Here is a 16,195-nt window from a genome sequence, read left to right as displayed (position 1 = left end):
GCAAGCCGTCTGGGAAGTATGGGGTCCGGACAGCCCCCAGCAGCTCCTTAGTGTGTCATTCTTCACGTCTTTAGTCAGTCAGCCTTCTCTGAGCTTTACCGAGTCTTCTGATTTTTTTTTGGGGGAGGGGTTGTTGCTTTGTTTTACTTAATGACCAGAAATTTTAGCTGCAAGAACATTGGAAATTGTGAGAATATTAGAAAAATGTCAGTCATTTTTCTTTCTGGAATTGGAAATACAATTATTTTACTTTTAATATCTTTTTAAAGCTTTGGATCATTAGGAAATAAAATTTAATATTTCATGCATATCTAGTCAATTAACAACAAATATATTGTCTAAAGGAAGCACTTTTAACAGAAATTAATTTGGGGGAAAATATAATCTTATGTAATTGTGTTGTGTTTGTAAGGCCGCCACAAAACAAACTAAACACTGGAGTAAGGAATGGAAAGTTTATAGGTGGGGAAACCCAACAGACCAGAGAGTAGGGGCGAAGAAGAAGAAACAGAGAGAGAGGAAGGCATGAGAGAGAGAGACACAGAGAAACAGACAGACAGAGACAGACAGGCCTGTGTTCAGGAACAGGTCCTTTTAAAACTTTGATGGGGGCGGCCAGGGAAGTAGGAGCAGTGAATCCCATTAGGGTAGGGGTGGAACTGACACCTGTAGTTGGGCCATGCGGCCACCTGGGTTCCAGCAATGACGGTGGGGGCTAGAGCCTAGGATGGTGTCAGGGGCATGGATCATGCCATTTTACTAACAGTGTCCATAGGAAATCCAGGACTTTCACCCTGTGTAAATTTAAGTTCTCTTTATTTGCAGAACCTTTTAGCTGAAAAAGTAGAACAGCTGATGGAATGGAGCTCCAGGCGCTCAATCTTCCGAATGAACGGTGATAAATTCCGAAAATTTATAAAGGCTCCGCCTCGGAACTATTCAATGATTGTCATGTTCACAGCTCTTCAACCTCAGCGGCAGTGTTCGGTGTGCAGGTAATTTATGATTCTTTTTTCTTTGAAAATTTAGAATTTTTATCCCAGGCTTATCTGTTTAAGATACATATGTAAGCAAATTGAATGGTTCGTTCCGTGTCATGGTCAGATATGACTGTATTCAAAAGTAAGCTCAGGGAAGAGATTTAGCCTAGCAGGTAAGACGTGTGGATCCCATACTGAAGTACAGGTGGTCGACTTCTGGCTCCAGTTCTGACTCAGGCTTCCTGCTAAAACAAATCTGAGGAGGCTGCAGTGATGGCTCAAGTGATTGGGTTCCTGCTGCCTAACATTGGAGACCTGCATAACAGCATTCCCAGCTTCCAGCTTCTGAGACCTGTACTTTCTCTCTCAGTCTCCCATTTCTCAGGTAAAAAATAATGGAAAAAAAAAATAAAGTAAGGTCAAAATCAATAGATTGTGGAAAATCACTTTGATAGGTTAATACTATTTTATGATGGGCATGTAAATTATTTGTTGATCAATTTCACACAAAATCATAAAAACTGATTTTTCAACTTTATATCCTTCCTGTTGCTTTGAAGGTCCACTACTTATGTCTTTGGTCAGTGAAGTAACCAATTGAAATATGCTCTTAAATCTATTTTAACAGTTTTAATAAAGAGGGCCAGCTTTTATGTGAGATCTATTTATGTTGGATACCTCTAATGATAGAAGCAATTTCTTCTTATGCTACAGAAGTAAATAATTTGAAATGGCTGAAATATTTGTAATTAGGAACAAACTAACAAAATTTTAGATAAGTACAAATTGAATACAAATCCAGCAAGTGCTTTTTATTATTTTTATTTTTCAAAAAATTATATTTATGTTGTACAAGTGTCATGTATTTCACATATATAGATTTAGGAACATAGTGATATTTCTGTCCCAACCTTCCTTCCCACCCAACGCTACAACCCTTCTTCCTCCTCCCTCTCCCATTCTCTTAATTTTTACAAAGATCTACTTTCAGTTTACTTAATGATAATAAATTTAACCCTACAGTAAATAAAAGACTTCAACAAATAATATGAAGAAAAAAAAAAAACAAGCGAAAGGGGCTGTAAACAGTCGTCAAATCTCAAAATGTCCATTTCACAACAGTACATTACATGTAAGGTACTCTGTTAGTTACCTTGGATCAGGGAAAACATATGGTACTATCTTTTGAGACTGACTTATTTCACTAAGTATAATGGTTTCCATTTGCATCCATTTTATTGCAAGAGACAGGATTTCATTTTTTAATAGCTGAATGGTACTCTAGTGTGTATATACCATAATTTATTTATCCAATCAGTAGTTGATAAACATGTGGGTTAATTCCATATCTTTGCTGTTGTGAATTGAGCTGCAATGAACATGGAGGTACAGATAATTTTCATATGCTTATTTCTTCTGGTTTGGGTACCAAGTACTTTTTAAATTAACTTTCAATTTCCAGCTAATTGTAATTTTTAGAAATAATGCTGAGATATTCTGTATATCATTCATCCAGTTTCCTCCAGTGGTAACATACTATGGAACTGTAGTAAAAAATACAAGCAGGTTGTTGGTATTGACACACTGAGGATATAGAACACTATTCTCCATAGGAATACTCCTTCTTATTTTTTTTTAAACCTACCCATCCTCATTTCACTCACAACCCTTTGAGTCTGACCTCTGTCAATCACTAAATTGCCCTTCATTTCTATAATTCTCTCATTTCAAGAATGTTATCTAAGTGGGATCGTATACTGCGTGACTTTTGTAGAGTTGGCTTTTTTTTTTTACCTACTATAATTTTTACTATAATTCACTTAAACTGCATGGAAGTTGGATTTGTCAACAATTCATTATTTATAGCTGAGTAATATTCCATGGCATGTGCATATTTCAGTTTATGTAATCATCCATTTGTTAAAGGCTGTTTGGATTATTTCTAGTTTTTGTTAATCCTAAAATAATTATCAACATTTTTCTGAATGTTTTTATGTAAAGTTTTATTTCTTTGAGGCAAATGTTAGTGTGTGATGGCTGGGTTGTATGATACTTCATATTTAGTTTTATGAGAAGCTGCCAGAATGTTTTCTAGAATGGCTGCATCATCTTGTATTTCTAGCACCAGTGTATAAGTGAGTGATCTAGTTATTTTCCTTGTTTTGCCAACATTGGTATTGTCACTATTTTAGCCATTTTGGTAGATTTGTAGTGATTTCTCATTGTGGTTTTTGGCATTTACCTAATGACTGATAGTGATAAACATCTTTTTGTATATTTGTCATTTGTATATTCTCTCTCATGAAGTATGTGTTTATGTCCTTTGCCCATTTATAGTTGGATTTTTTTTTTCCTTTGGCTGAGTTTTGAGAATTTTTAAGATATATTTTAGATACTACTCCTTAATTAGGTATGAAGTTTTCAAATATTTTCTCCCAGTCTGTGACTTGTATTTCATTCTTATTACAGGATTGTTCTGTAGGTTTTAATTTTCATTAGGTTCAATTAACCAGTTTCTCTTTTACAGCTGTTATTTTTATTGTCAAATTGAAGAGCTGTTTGCCTAGCCTTGAATGCTAAGTATTGTCTCCTTTGTTATTTCCTAAAAGTTTTGTAGTTTTTACGCTTTATATTTTGATGAGATCTGGAGGAGAAACTATTTTCTCTTTGAGCATTAAGTGTGATTTTTAAGTTTTTATTTTTTTGTAACTGATCTTTATCAAGTTGAGGAACTTGTCTATTCTTAGTTGGATTCTTGTTTTTATCAGGCATGGTTGTTGGATTTTGTCAACAGTTTTTTTCTCACGTCAGTTGGTATGATTTCTTTAGCCTGTTGATACATTGGATTACATTGATTGCTGTTTAAATGTTGTACCAACCTTTGTATTGTAATAAATCACATTTGATTATGTTATTATACTGATTTATGCACTGCTGAATCTACTTGCTAACGTTTTGTTGAGGAATTTTACATCTAAGTTCATGACAGGTTCTAGTCTGTTATTTTCATTTCTTCCTTTTTTTTTATTTTTTATTTATTTATTTTTTTTGACAGGCAGAGTGGACAGTAAGAGAGAGAGAGACAGAGAGAAAGGTCTTCCTTTGCTGTTGGTTCACCCTCCAATGGCCGATATTTTCATTTCTTAATTTGTTATTGTAAAGTTTTTTGGGATCAGGAAAAGATCATCATAAAATCAGGAGGGAAGTGTTCTCTCTTGAACACTTTTTTTGGGAAGAGATTGTGTAAAATTAGTGTTAATTATTCTTCAACTATTTGGCAGAATTCTCCAGTGAAATTATCTGGGCTTCGAGATTTCTTGCGTTACTTGTTCCATTTCTTTTTTCCGATGAAGAAACACTTTTAGTTTTGTGGTTCCATGTGCCAGGAATTTTCATAGAATTGATTTAGGCTTCTAAATCATTTTGAGATGTAGTGGAATTTCAGATTATTAGTAACCTGGGTCTATGAGAAGAATTGGTTTCATTCACACTAGCTTGCTCATAAGAAATTTCTATGTTTTGAAATTTTGGGGAAGGGTAACTTATCATAACCCATTTATTAAGTGTAAATTAGAAGATGGCTAGAAATGGACAGAGAAGATTATGAATAAAAATGTCAGATTTGAGGACCAGTACTCAAGAGGGTACCAACATTGTTTTCAGAATTGGGCTAGCATGTGTAAGTATACTGTATCTACCTTAAGGGATGGTATAAAGCCCTACTTGCATGAAAATACAATTAAATTCACACTTAGGCAAAACATTGAAATTTGCACTAAAAATCAAAAAAGTCCTTTTTGGAATCATATAATACCATGCGTATTTTTGGAAAGTTATTACTTTTTAGCTCATGAAATAGAAAATGTTGATTTTTTGTTACTAGTAGTATTATGAAGTATACTTAACTAGTAATTATATTTTTTGTAACTGTAATCTAGCAATATTATATCTAACATTTTTTCAGTTACATATAATTATAGGTGATGTGGTAACAAACTTTAAAATACTGTAAAAAGGTATATACTTTAGGTAGTATTTTACTTAGGTTATGTTGTTAAATGAACTGTTAAATATAGATCCTCAATTTTTAAATGACAGCTGACTTGTTATAACCTTTTTTTGCTTTTTGCTTATTTATCATAGCTTATTTTTTAGTAAACTTTTAAATTTTGGACGAGTCAGATTTATGAGAACAAAAGATTGCTGCTATTACAAAATTGTTAAGTAATGAATCAAGATAGAGTTGGAGTTGTTAGAGAAGAGAGAACAGGTGAAGGTTTAGATACAAATAAAATGTCTAGAGCAGGTTAATAAACTCCATACCCAGATGTTGTGATAGAATTGTTTTGGGGTAAAACCAAGGCATTCATCCCACTCCTTGGAATTTACCCAAAGGAAATGAAATTGGCAAACAAAAAAGCGGTCTGCACCCTAATGTTTATTGCAGCTCAATTCATAATAGCTAAGACCTGGAATCAACCTAAATGCCCATCAACAGTAGACTGGATAAAGAAATTATGGGATGTGTACTCTATAGAATACAATACAGCAGTCAAAAACAATGAAATCCAGTCATTTGCAACAAAATGGAGGAATCTGGAACACATCATGCTGAGTGAAATAAGCCAGTCCCAGAGGGACAAATATCATATGTTCTCCCTGATTGGTGACAACTGACTGAGCACCAAAAAGGAAACCTGTTGAAGTGAAATGGACACTAAGAGAAACGGTGACTTGATCAGCCATTGCCCTGACTGTTGATGAACAACTTAATACGTTATCCGTCTTAGTATTTTTTTTTGTCTGTTCTACTTATACTACTGGTTTAATTCTGTTATCAATACACAGTTATTTTTAAGTGTTGAAACTTAACTGAAAAGTGATCGCTGTTAAATATAAGAGTGGGAATAAGAGAGGGAAGAGATGTGCAATTCGGGACATGCTCAAGCTGACTTGCCTCAAACGGTAGAGTTAGAAACATACCAGGGGATTCCAATTCAGTCCCATCAAGGTGGCATGTACCAATGCCATCTCACTAGTCCAAGTGATCAATTTCAGTTCACAGTTGGTCATGGTGGAGGGACTGGGAGTCAAAGGGAGCACATAGACAAGTCTAGTACCTGCTAATATACTAACCGATAGAATAAATAAAGGGAGAGAACCATCCAACATGGGAAGCAAGATACACAGCAGACTCATAGAATGGCAGATGTCCTAAACAGCACTCTGGCCTCAGAATCAGCCCTTAAGGTATGCGGATCTGGCTGAAAAGCCCATGAGAGTATTTCAGGCATGGAAATCCAAGACACTCTATCAAAAAAAAAAAAAATGACCTAAATGAAAGATCTCTGTGAGTGAGATCCCAGTGGAAAGAACAGGTCATCATAGAGGGAGGTACCTCTCTCTGAAGGGAGGAGAGAACTTCCACTTTGACTATGACCTTGTCTAAATAAGGTAAGAGTCGGAGAACTCAAAAGGCTTCCATAGCCTTGGAAACTCATGACTGGAGCATGGGGAGATTACTGATGCCAATAAACAGGAGTGTCAATTGGTAAAGTCAACAAGAGGAGTCACTGTACACTTACTCCTCATGTAGGATCTCTGTCCTTAATGTGCTGTACATTGTGATTTAATGCTAGAACGAGTACTCAAACAGTATTTTTCACTTTGTGTTTCTATGGGGGTGCAAACTGTTGAAATCTTTACTTAATGTATACTAAACTGATCTTCTGTATATAAAGAGAATTGAAAATGAATCTTGATGTGAATGGAAGGGTAGAGGGAGCAGGAAAGGGGAGGGTTGCGGGTGGGAGGGAAGTTATGGGTGGGGGAAGCCATTGTAATGCATAAGCTGTACTTTGGAAATTTATATTCATTAAATAAAAGTTAAAAAAAATTAAAAAAAAAACAAGGCATTAACTTATTTATTTATTTATTTTTGACAGGCAGAGTTAGACAGTGAGAGAGACAGAGAGAAAGACCTTCCTTCCATTGGTTCACCCCCCAAAATGGCTGCTACGGGCGGTGCTGTGCTGATCTGAAGCCAGGATCCAGGTGTATCCTCCTGGTTTCCCATGCGGGTGCAGGGCCTAGGCACTTGGGCCATCCTCCACTGCTTCCTGGGCCACAGCAGAGAGCTGGACTGGAAGGGGAGCAACCGGGACTAGAATCCGGCGCCTCAGCCTGGATTAGAACCCGGGGTGCCGGTGTCGCATTTGGAGGATTAGCCAAGTGAGCCACGGCACCGGCCAACTTTTAAAGTAGTATATTCTTGGTAACTTTACAGTGAAAGCTAGAACAGAGAAAGGGAAAGTAAGACCAGGTTCATCTCTAATAAATTATTTTTATTTTCACTGAAGAGAAATGAGAAAGGAATCATTTAAATGGATTGCCGTGTAGCATTGGACATTTTTAAGAACCAGAGTACTTAAATTTTAGTGAAAAATTCTGCAGAATTAATTTATCTTCGACCCAGTATTTAGCAGTTGAGGAGTAAGGACCACTCTTCTTGGGGATTACCATGTTTGCTTTATGGTGTAAAGTGGATTAGAGTGATAGGCAGAGTGTCTTTGAAATGTGTAGCCATGGTTTCAGAGTTATATGGAGGTTCAAAGGACAGCTTATGGATTGGGTCTGATCCATTAAGGTAAATTTTCACAAGGGTGAAGAACAGGTTTTTGTAGAATTAGGATGGGTTAAAAACTAGGAAGTTGTCATAAAGGGCTTACCTCATAGATGAGGGAATCACTGAAGTATGATGAAGGTGATCTTTGATGTAGAAAAGACTGAGGAACTGAGACTGTAGCCCTGTCTGGATTATAAAAGTGTGTGCTGAAATTACTCAGGATTCCAGTAAACTGAAGTGCATACAATTGAGTTGATAGAAGTATGCCTTGAAGCTTGAAAGATGAAGATGATAAATTCATATAATAGGATAATATGACTTTTTTCCTAGAAACCCTTTATTTAAGGTATATAAACTTCATGTATTTCATAAATACCAATTTAGGAACATAGCGATTTTAAGGGAGAAATCTGTTGATTAATAATGGTTGAGCACTGGTCTTGAGATGCAATCCCAGAAAACACTAACGGTGACTCATATAGTGGGTGGAGTGTGGCAAAGTCTTGGCAAGATGACAGCTAAGATGAAAAGGGGGAATTCCAAGAAAAACAAATGTAGGAAAAATATTCAAATTGTATTTCTATACTGTAAGTTAAGCCTGAAAGCATATTGCAGATGCATTGAGAAAGATTGAGAAAGCCTCCTTGTCATCACCAGCTGTGCCCCCCCCCCCCCCCATGAAGTATCTCTCCTGGGTCCTTCTGTGTCAGTATAATTTTGGACCATTTTGAGAGTACTGCTGTTACTCTTTCATAATCATTTAGAATCTTCGAAAAGTTGATGGATATGACTTAAAAATCTAAGAGCTTTCCTTTGTGAGATATTTCCACTTTTTCCTTTAAGAAAAAGTGAAATTTTCTCTGGGGTTAACTTATGCTTGGATTCTCCAGTTGTTTTTCTCTGCTGAAAGGGTAGTGAATGAGCTTTTGGCTTCCTTCTAAGTCCTTTAAGCAAAGCATTTTGTTCTTCCTTCACACAGTCAGTTTATTCACAAATATCAAAATTCAATTCTCACTTCCCTCAGTGCTAACATCAAACTCTTTGGCCAAATAAAGTTGTTAATTAAGGCTACTCAATACAATTCTCACCTCCCTTAAAGCGTTAACTCCAAACTCCATCAAATTATACATTTCCCCGTAATTGTAAATCTTTTAGATGTAGTGTCCCTCAAAATTACTCATCTCCTTCAGAATTTACTACCAATTCTAGAAGTAAAATACCTTCTTTTAAGGTTTTGACTATGGATCAATAGATTTAAGGAGAAAGTCCATTTGGAAGAAAATTAAAAGCTGTTTGTGAAATAAAGAAGGTACATGTGTAACTGATGTGTTGGAAATGAATATTTTATTGGATTTCAAATAAATGTAAAAATACATAAATTATGAAAGCATGTTGAAAAGGATGACAGATAACATAACTTACTATGACAAATTAGATGTTTAGCTAACATCTTTCTTCCCCCAGCTAAAATTTACTATGTATAAACTATTTGACATCTTCCATTAAATATCTATATCTCTCTCATACCCACACACATATAGTGATTCTCGTTACTCTGAAAAATACATAAATAAGCACCCATTTTATAGCTGAGCATATTAAAGAGGTTAGTTTAGTCAAAGTTACACAGGATATCTGTCATGGTGTTACTTGTGACTATGAAGCTTTTAAGAGTTCAGTTCTTGTCTTCATTGTGTATGTTTATCAGTGGCTTTACTCTGTGAACTGTAGTTTGTATCTTGCTTTTGCTTTCCCAATTAAGGTGGTTGTTTTTTTAATCTTTGAGGGCAAGGGCCTATCAGATATCATTTTCTCACCTTATAAGATCATGGAAAGCTGTACTTGAGGGCTGCATTTCATAACAGGGATCAGCAAGTTGAGTACAACCGGACAAAACCATGGAAAAGAGCTCATCACCCTGCGTTTCCTTACACTGAGGTGACATCTCTCGTGGGGTAAGATTCTGGAGTTAGCAGATAAAGTGAAAACCATGTTTCGATAAAATTATCACTTTGTGTCACTTCAAGCACTTGTAAATACTGACTTAATAATTGGTTTGTGGACTGTACAAATTCGTATGCTTCTTCTTGTGTCCTCCAAGGAGCCATCTCATGCTAGGCTGTAAAGATGCTATTACTTAGATGATCACTTCATTGATGGGATGGCTGCCAGAAATCTCCTCAATAGAAGTATGATTTTTCTTTGTAATAACAATTTGGGGGAGATAAGTAGATTGGTAGGATACTTGATGATCATGTGATTATCCTGTTTGTTAGTAAATTTCTACCCAGCCGCTCTCACATCCATTTGATAATCCGTGCCTGAATGTGGTATTACATTGGTGGTGATTGTGAAATGGTGGACAGTGAGAGAGAGACAGAGAGAAAGGTCTTCCTTTGCCGTTGGTTCACCCTCCAATGGCTGCCGCGGCCGGCGCACTGCGCTGATCCGATGGCAGGAGCCAGGTACTTCTCCTGGTCTCCCATGGGGTGCAGGGCCCAAGCACTTGGGCAATTCTCCACTGCACTCCCGGGCCACAGCAGAGAGCCGGCCTGGAAGAGGGGCAACCGGGACAGAATCTGGTGCCCCGACTGGGACTAGAACCCGCTGTGCTGGTGCTGCAAGGTGGAGGATTAGCCTAGTGAGCCGTGGCGCCGGCCAGTAGGTATTCTTTTATAAAGGAGAATTTTTCCTACTTCCCCTATTATTTTGAGTATCTCAATTTCTGTATTCGTTTTTATTTGCTAATTCATTGCTATGATTATGCTTCTTCATATTCAGGTAATCATAAATTTGTCCAGTGGACCAACTCTTGTATCCTGAGGTATCTCCATTCTTACGCATTCAGGGATGAATTGTTATAAGGTTACTTTGTACCTTATTTGCCATAGAAGTGGAATTAGCATTTCTGTCAGGGAGTCCTGATTCCTTTCAGTGGGAAACAATAATTAAAAAGCAAGAGCTGAGGTAGATACACTCTTTACTGCTGGATAGTATCACTGCTTTCAGGCCTTTTTAGCAGACATAGTTACGAGGTGTGTGTGTGTGTGTGTGTGTGTGTACATCATTACTTGTGCATATATATATATATAAATCTATATTTTAAAATTATTACCTCCATTATCTAGTTAAGAAAAGCATCACCCGGGGACTGGCCTTGGGACAGCAGGTAAATCTGCCTACAATGCCAGCGTCCCGTATGGTGCCACTCGGAGTCCCGGCTGCTCTACTTCTGATCCATCTCCCTAATGGCCTGGGAAAGCAACGGAACAAGGCCCAGGTCCTTGGGCCCCTGCTCCCATGTGGGAGACCCAGAAGAAGTTCCTGGCTCCTGGCTGGTCTTGCTCAGCTCTGGCCATTGGGACCATTTGGGGAATGAACCAGTGGATGGAAGATCGATCGATCGATCGATCGCGCGCGGGCTCTCTCTCTCTCTCTCTCTCTCTCTCTCTTCCTCTGTCTTTCTCTCCCTCTCTTGGAAATGTAAAAAAAAAAAAAAAAAAAAATAGAAAAAAGCATCACACAGTTCATCTTCTTCCTTGTTCCATACTTTGATCTCCTTTTTCCAAAAATACTGAGTTCTAGCAATATTGATGTGTTTGCTTATTGGCTCTTTTTTTTTTTTTTTTTTTTTTTTTTTGACAGGCAGAGTGGACAGTGAGAGAGAGACAGAGAGAAAGGTCTTCATTTGCCATTGCTTCACCCTCCAATGGCTTCTGCGGCCGGCGCACCGCGCTGATCCGAAGGCAGGAGCCAGGTGCCTCTCCTGGTCTCCCATGGGGTGCAGGGCCCAAGTACTTGGGCCATCCTCCACTGCACTCCCTGGCCACAGCAGAGAGCTGGCCTGGAAGAGAGGCAACCGGGACAGAGTCTGGCACCCCAACCAGGACTAGAACCCAGGGTACCGAAGCCGCAGGCGGAGGATTAGCCTAGTGAGCCATGTCGCTGGCCTGCTTATTGGCTCTTACAATGAATATGTAAGTTTCAGAATAATAAAACTAAAGTGGCCTGTGACAACAAAACTGTTAATTAAGCTACCTAATTCTTATGCAGTTCTTTTTTTAGCATTAGCAAAGGAGAATGTACAAAAGAATATTGTGTTTAAAACTTAAGAGGGTTGAGAGCCAGCACCACTGGTGGCTCACTTGGTTAATTCTCTGCCTGTGGCACTGGCAACCCATAAGGGCGCCGGGTTCTAGTCCCAGTGCCCCTCTTCCAGTCCAGCTCTCTGCTGTGGCCCGGGAGGGCAGTGGAGGATGGCCCAGTGTTTGGGCCCCTGCACCTGCATAGGAGACCAGGAAGAAGCACCTGGCTCCTGGCTTCCCATGGGCCCATTCGGCTGTAGCGGCCATTTGGGGGGTGAACCAAGGGAAGGAAGACCTGTCTCTCTCTCTCTTTCTCTCTCTCTCTCTCACTATCTAACTCTATCTGTCAAAAAAAAACCAAAAAAACAAAAAAACAAAAACTTGGATTAATCCATTTCCTTGACCCTGAGGTCTTTTGATAGACAGGTAGGTGTACTTGTTTCTGTCTAAATTCAGTTTTAGGTTTACTTTGTTTAGTTGTTTATGTAATTTTGCCTTTTGAATATGCAAAGCATGGTTATAAAACATATGTTCATGTGTATGTGTATGCCTGCATATGTACATATATATTAAAATGTAACATGTATATATTTATATAGATGAAAATGAATATTTTGAAAAAAGTCATTCTCATCCTATCCTCTACCTCATTCCTACCTATGCCCTAGTGGTAACATTTATTAGCATCTTGCTTGTCCATTTTGCATACATAGTATGATTTTTCATCAGTTTCTTATAGATGGTAGTTGCTCTTACTTGAATGTCCTCACCAAATATCATGTTGAAATTTATTTCTTGTTAGAAGGCAGTAGGAGGTGGGATCAGGGGAAACCTTTGAGAGTTGCTTAAGCTGGAGCTCTCCTGAAGGAGGTATCTCCAGAATGGGTCTTTCAGAAAGCCAGTTTAGTTCTTGGCATGTGATGCCCTGTGCTACTGTGTGACTTTGCAGAGTCCTCACCAGCAGTGAGGCCTGCGCCAGATGTAGCCCCTGGCCTTGGAAATCCTAGCTTCCAGAACTATGAAATAATGAACCTTTACTCTTTATAAATTGCCCAGTCTTTGGTATGCAGTTACAAAAACATAAAAATGAGCAGAGACAGACATTTGGGTGGTTTCTAATATTTTGTCTTAGCAAAAAATGCCATGGTGAATAATGGTGTGTGTATGTTTTGTATTGCTAAACATGTGTCTTCAGGGTAAATTCTTAGAAGTGAGGTTGCTGGCTTACAGAGTAAATGCATATGCAGGGTTATTAAATATCGCCAGTTTCCCATTCAAATCTTAGGTAGTTTGTACTCCCACTAACAGTTTATTACAGTGCCTGTTTTTGTACAGCTTTGAAGTAGTGTGGTGATGCTGTTGAAATTTTGTTAATGTGATAGTTGATATCTTAGTAGTTTTGCTTTGTGTCTCTTCATATATTTAAGTGCTATGTGCCTGTCTTTTGTGAATTAGCTGTTAGTGTCTTTTGTTCATCTTTAAAAGTTTTCCCTTGATTGTTAACAGCTGCATGTATATCAAGTAGATTTGTCCTTTATCTGCGGTATGAGATTTTCTTTCAGTTTGTCACCATATTGCAGTGTCAAACCTAGGTTATAGAGGAGTTTGAAGACACAAAAAGCTCTCACAATTATTGCCTTGATAATTTTAAATTTAAATAATATATGACTCTTTGATTTAAGGTACAAGGGTAGGTTGATTAGTCTCTCTCCATCTCTGTCTCTATTCCCTTGTATTGTCTGACCTTTCTCTGACATTTGCAAAGACCTTTTTTTTTTTTTTTTTAAGATTTATTTGTTTATTGGAGAAGTGCAGCTATAGACAGAGAAAGATTGGGGAGGGGGAGAGAAACAGGGAAGGGGAGGGAGGGAGGGAGAGAGAGAGAGAGAAAAAGCCTTCCATCCACTGGTTCACTTCTCAATGGCCACAACAGCTGGAGCTGGGCCAGTCTGAAGCAAGGAGCCAGGAGCTTCTTCCAGGTCTCCCACATGGGTATCAAGGGCCCAAGCACTTGGGCCGTCTTCTGCTTTTCCAGGCACAACTGCAGGGTTCTGGATTGGAAGTAGAGCAGCTTGGACTCGAACCAGTGCTCATGGGGGAAGCTGGCTTGCAGACAGCTACTTAATCTGCTGTGCACATTGTACTGCACCAATTGCTGCCCCAAAATGTACATTTTTAAGATTGCTGTTTATCCCTTTATACTTTCAGGTCTGTTTCTTTATATTGCCTAGTAGCCTCTGTTTGTATCCACTGTTCTTCATGTATTTTCAGTATTTCTCATCTCAGATAAGATCTCATTCTCAAGGTTATTCCCTGCCCCCCAACTACTACCTGGTTCCACATCTGTTAGGATCTCTCTTCCTGTCTTTTCCACAGTCTCCTCCTTCCTGTTTGCGCATTGTCATTTGAATCTGCAAATGTGACTTTCCTCTCTTGGATGCATCTTTCTGTAGGATTCCCTTGATTCTAGGTATTCTGTTAGCATGAGCAATTTTATTGGATGTTCTTAGACAACTATGTGATTTTTAGAAGTTGTGTGTAGGTTGTCTTTATCTTTCATGAATATAGTCATTTTCCAGATATTCTTTTATGCTTAGTAGGGAAATTTGGAATCTGACCACAAATAAGAAATTTCTTTGTGGACAAACTATTATAATGTGTTGACAGTGATGATATGTCAGTGCTTGATCACATGAAGTTCAAGGTTTTGTACTTTTTTTATGAGCTTAGTGGGACTTTATTAAATGCAATGAATGAGAATGATCTCAAATTGGTGAACATCTCATTTCTTGTTACATGGTTATAGCTACAGATAGGTTATAAAATAGCATTTTATTTCTCTGAAAATGCTTTATTTATGAAGACTATAACTGAAATGATACTACCTTTAAAAGTAGGGTCATGATAACTAGTCTCAAGCTTCAAAATAAATATCAAAGTTTCTACATTTTTAAAACTGAAGCTAGAAATATTTATATAAATACATGCTAATAAATCACAATAATATTTATGGTTTTGATTTCCATGATTTTAAGATGATAGTTGTGGTAGTCCATTTTTCACTGCTATGGTAAAATAACTTAGGGCAGATACTTCATAAAATAAAGTTTATTTAGTTCATAGTTGTGGAGTTTCAAGGGCATGGAGGCAGCCTCAACTCATCTCTGGTGAGAACCTCATGTGAATTGCAGGAGTGTGTGTAAGAGGAAGAGATTGCATCTCCAAACAGAAAGTCTGAGAGCAGTCCAGTAGCTGGGTTTGCTCTGTGCCAGCTCTCTCTCATGGGAGCTCAGGAGTACCATGAGAGGTCCCTTAATCCCTTCCAAGGGCAATGACAACTCCACCTGTGACTTAAGATAAAATGACTTATGGACCTCCCATTGGCTCCACTTTTTTTTTAAATTTTATTTATTCATTTTAAAGGCAGAGTTAGAGAGAGGAGGAGATATCTTCCACCTGTGAATTCACTCCCAAGATGGCCTCAAGGATCGGAGCTGGGCCGAGACAAAGCGAGAGGCTCCACCTTGAATGGTCCATGTCACCTAACAACACTACCGCAGTAGGGACATGAATATTTGGGGACATTCAGTGTCTAAATTATAGAAGTAAGATGTAATAGTTTTTATGGCCTCACACCTTAGTCCTTTGAATGATTTCTCTTAAATACCTAGGGGTCTGGATCCTTGAATAGGTTTAGTATAATTCAATATTTTTCAAATAGAACTGCTTCAGTCTTTCTTTGTGGTAGATTATTGTCTTTTTCTATAAAATGCAATAAAGAAGATAACTTGCTCCTTTTATTTATAAATGAATAAAGTGATTACAGTGAATCCTTGTAGGAATATTAACATAATGGACTCAGGATCGCTTTCATTGGGTTGGCGTAATGGGTAAGGCTGCTCCCTGTGACACTGGCTTCCTATATATGGGAACTGATTCGCATCCTGTTCTGGTTGTTCCACTTCTGATCCAGCTGCCTGCTAATGGCCTGGGAAGGCAGCAGAGGATGGCCCAAGTGCTTGAGTCCCTGTGCCCATATGGGAGACCTGGAAGAAGCTCCTGGATCCTGGCTTCAGCCTGGCCCAGCTCCAGCCAGGGCACCATCTGTGGAGTGAACCATTGGGTAGAGATTTCTGTCTCTCCCTTTCTCTCTATATCTCTGACTTTCAAATAAATAAATAAATCTTTCGATTGTTTTTCTCAGAAAGCTTGGCTTTTCACGTGGCTGGCTCTTGACTTGTATGTAGGATCTTGGATTTCAGAAATGAGCCCACTATTCCTTAATTGTGAAGGGTGTCTCCTTTGTACCTAAACTGTTTTTACAAACATAGTAGTTAATGCTGAACACTTGATTTCCTTCTGAGAGTCTGTAAGTTGTATTAGACAGAAGGTATCCACACTACAAGGCTTCTTGGGCACTGAATTTTTAATGAGCTTCCTGGTTAGAAAGCACTTGGACATGTTGTCACAACTGTTTGCCAAAGGCATTAAGTGAATCCTGTGTG

The 16,195-nt window shown here is 38.2% G+C and overlaps 1 protein-coding gene across 8 annotated transcripts in view; it reads left to right on the top strand.

Moving 5' to 3' along the window:
- The window catches only part of TUSC3 (tumor suppressor candidate 3), a 214,047-nt gene that overhangs the window by 71,339 nt on the left and 126,513 nt on the right, over positions 1-16,195 (top strand). For all 8 annotated transcript variants that reach the window (XM_070068482.2, XM_070068481.2, XM_070068484.2 and 5 more), the window contains one exon: positions 826-995. In XM_070068482.2, the coding sequence (XP_069924583.1) occupies positions 826-995 (170 nt within the window). Of the gene's footprint in view, positions 1-825; positions 996-16,195 lie in introns of those variants that run through there.

This window comes from Oryctolagus cuniculus, chromosome 2 (assembly GCF_051225735.1).
Source record: "Oryctolagus cuniculus isolate XC-2025 breed Fujian yellow rabbit chromosome 2, ASM5122573v1, whole genome shotgun sequence".
Taxonomy (NCBI): domain Eukaryota; kingdom Metazoa; phylum Chordata; class Mammalia; order Lagomorpha; family Leporidae; genus Oryctolagus; species Oryctolagus cuniculus.
The sequence above is the reverse complement of the archived record's forward strand: the minus strand, read 5'-3'. Positions and strand labels throughout refer to the sequence as shown.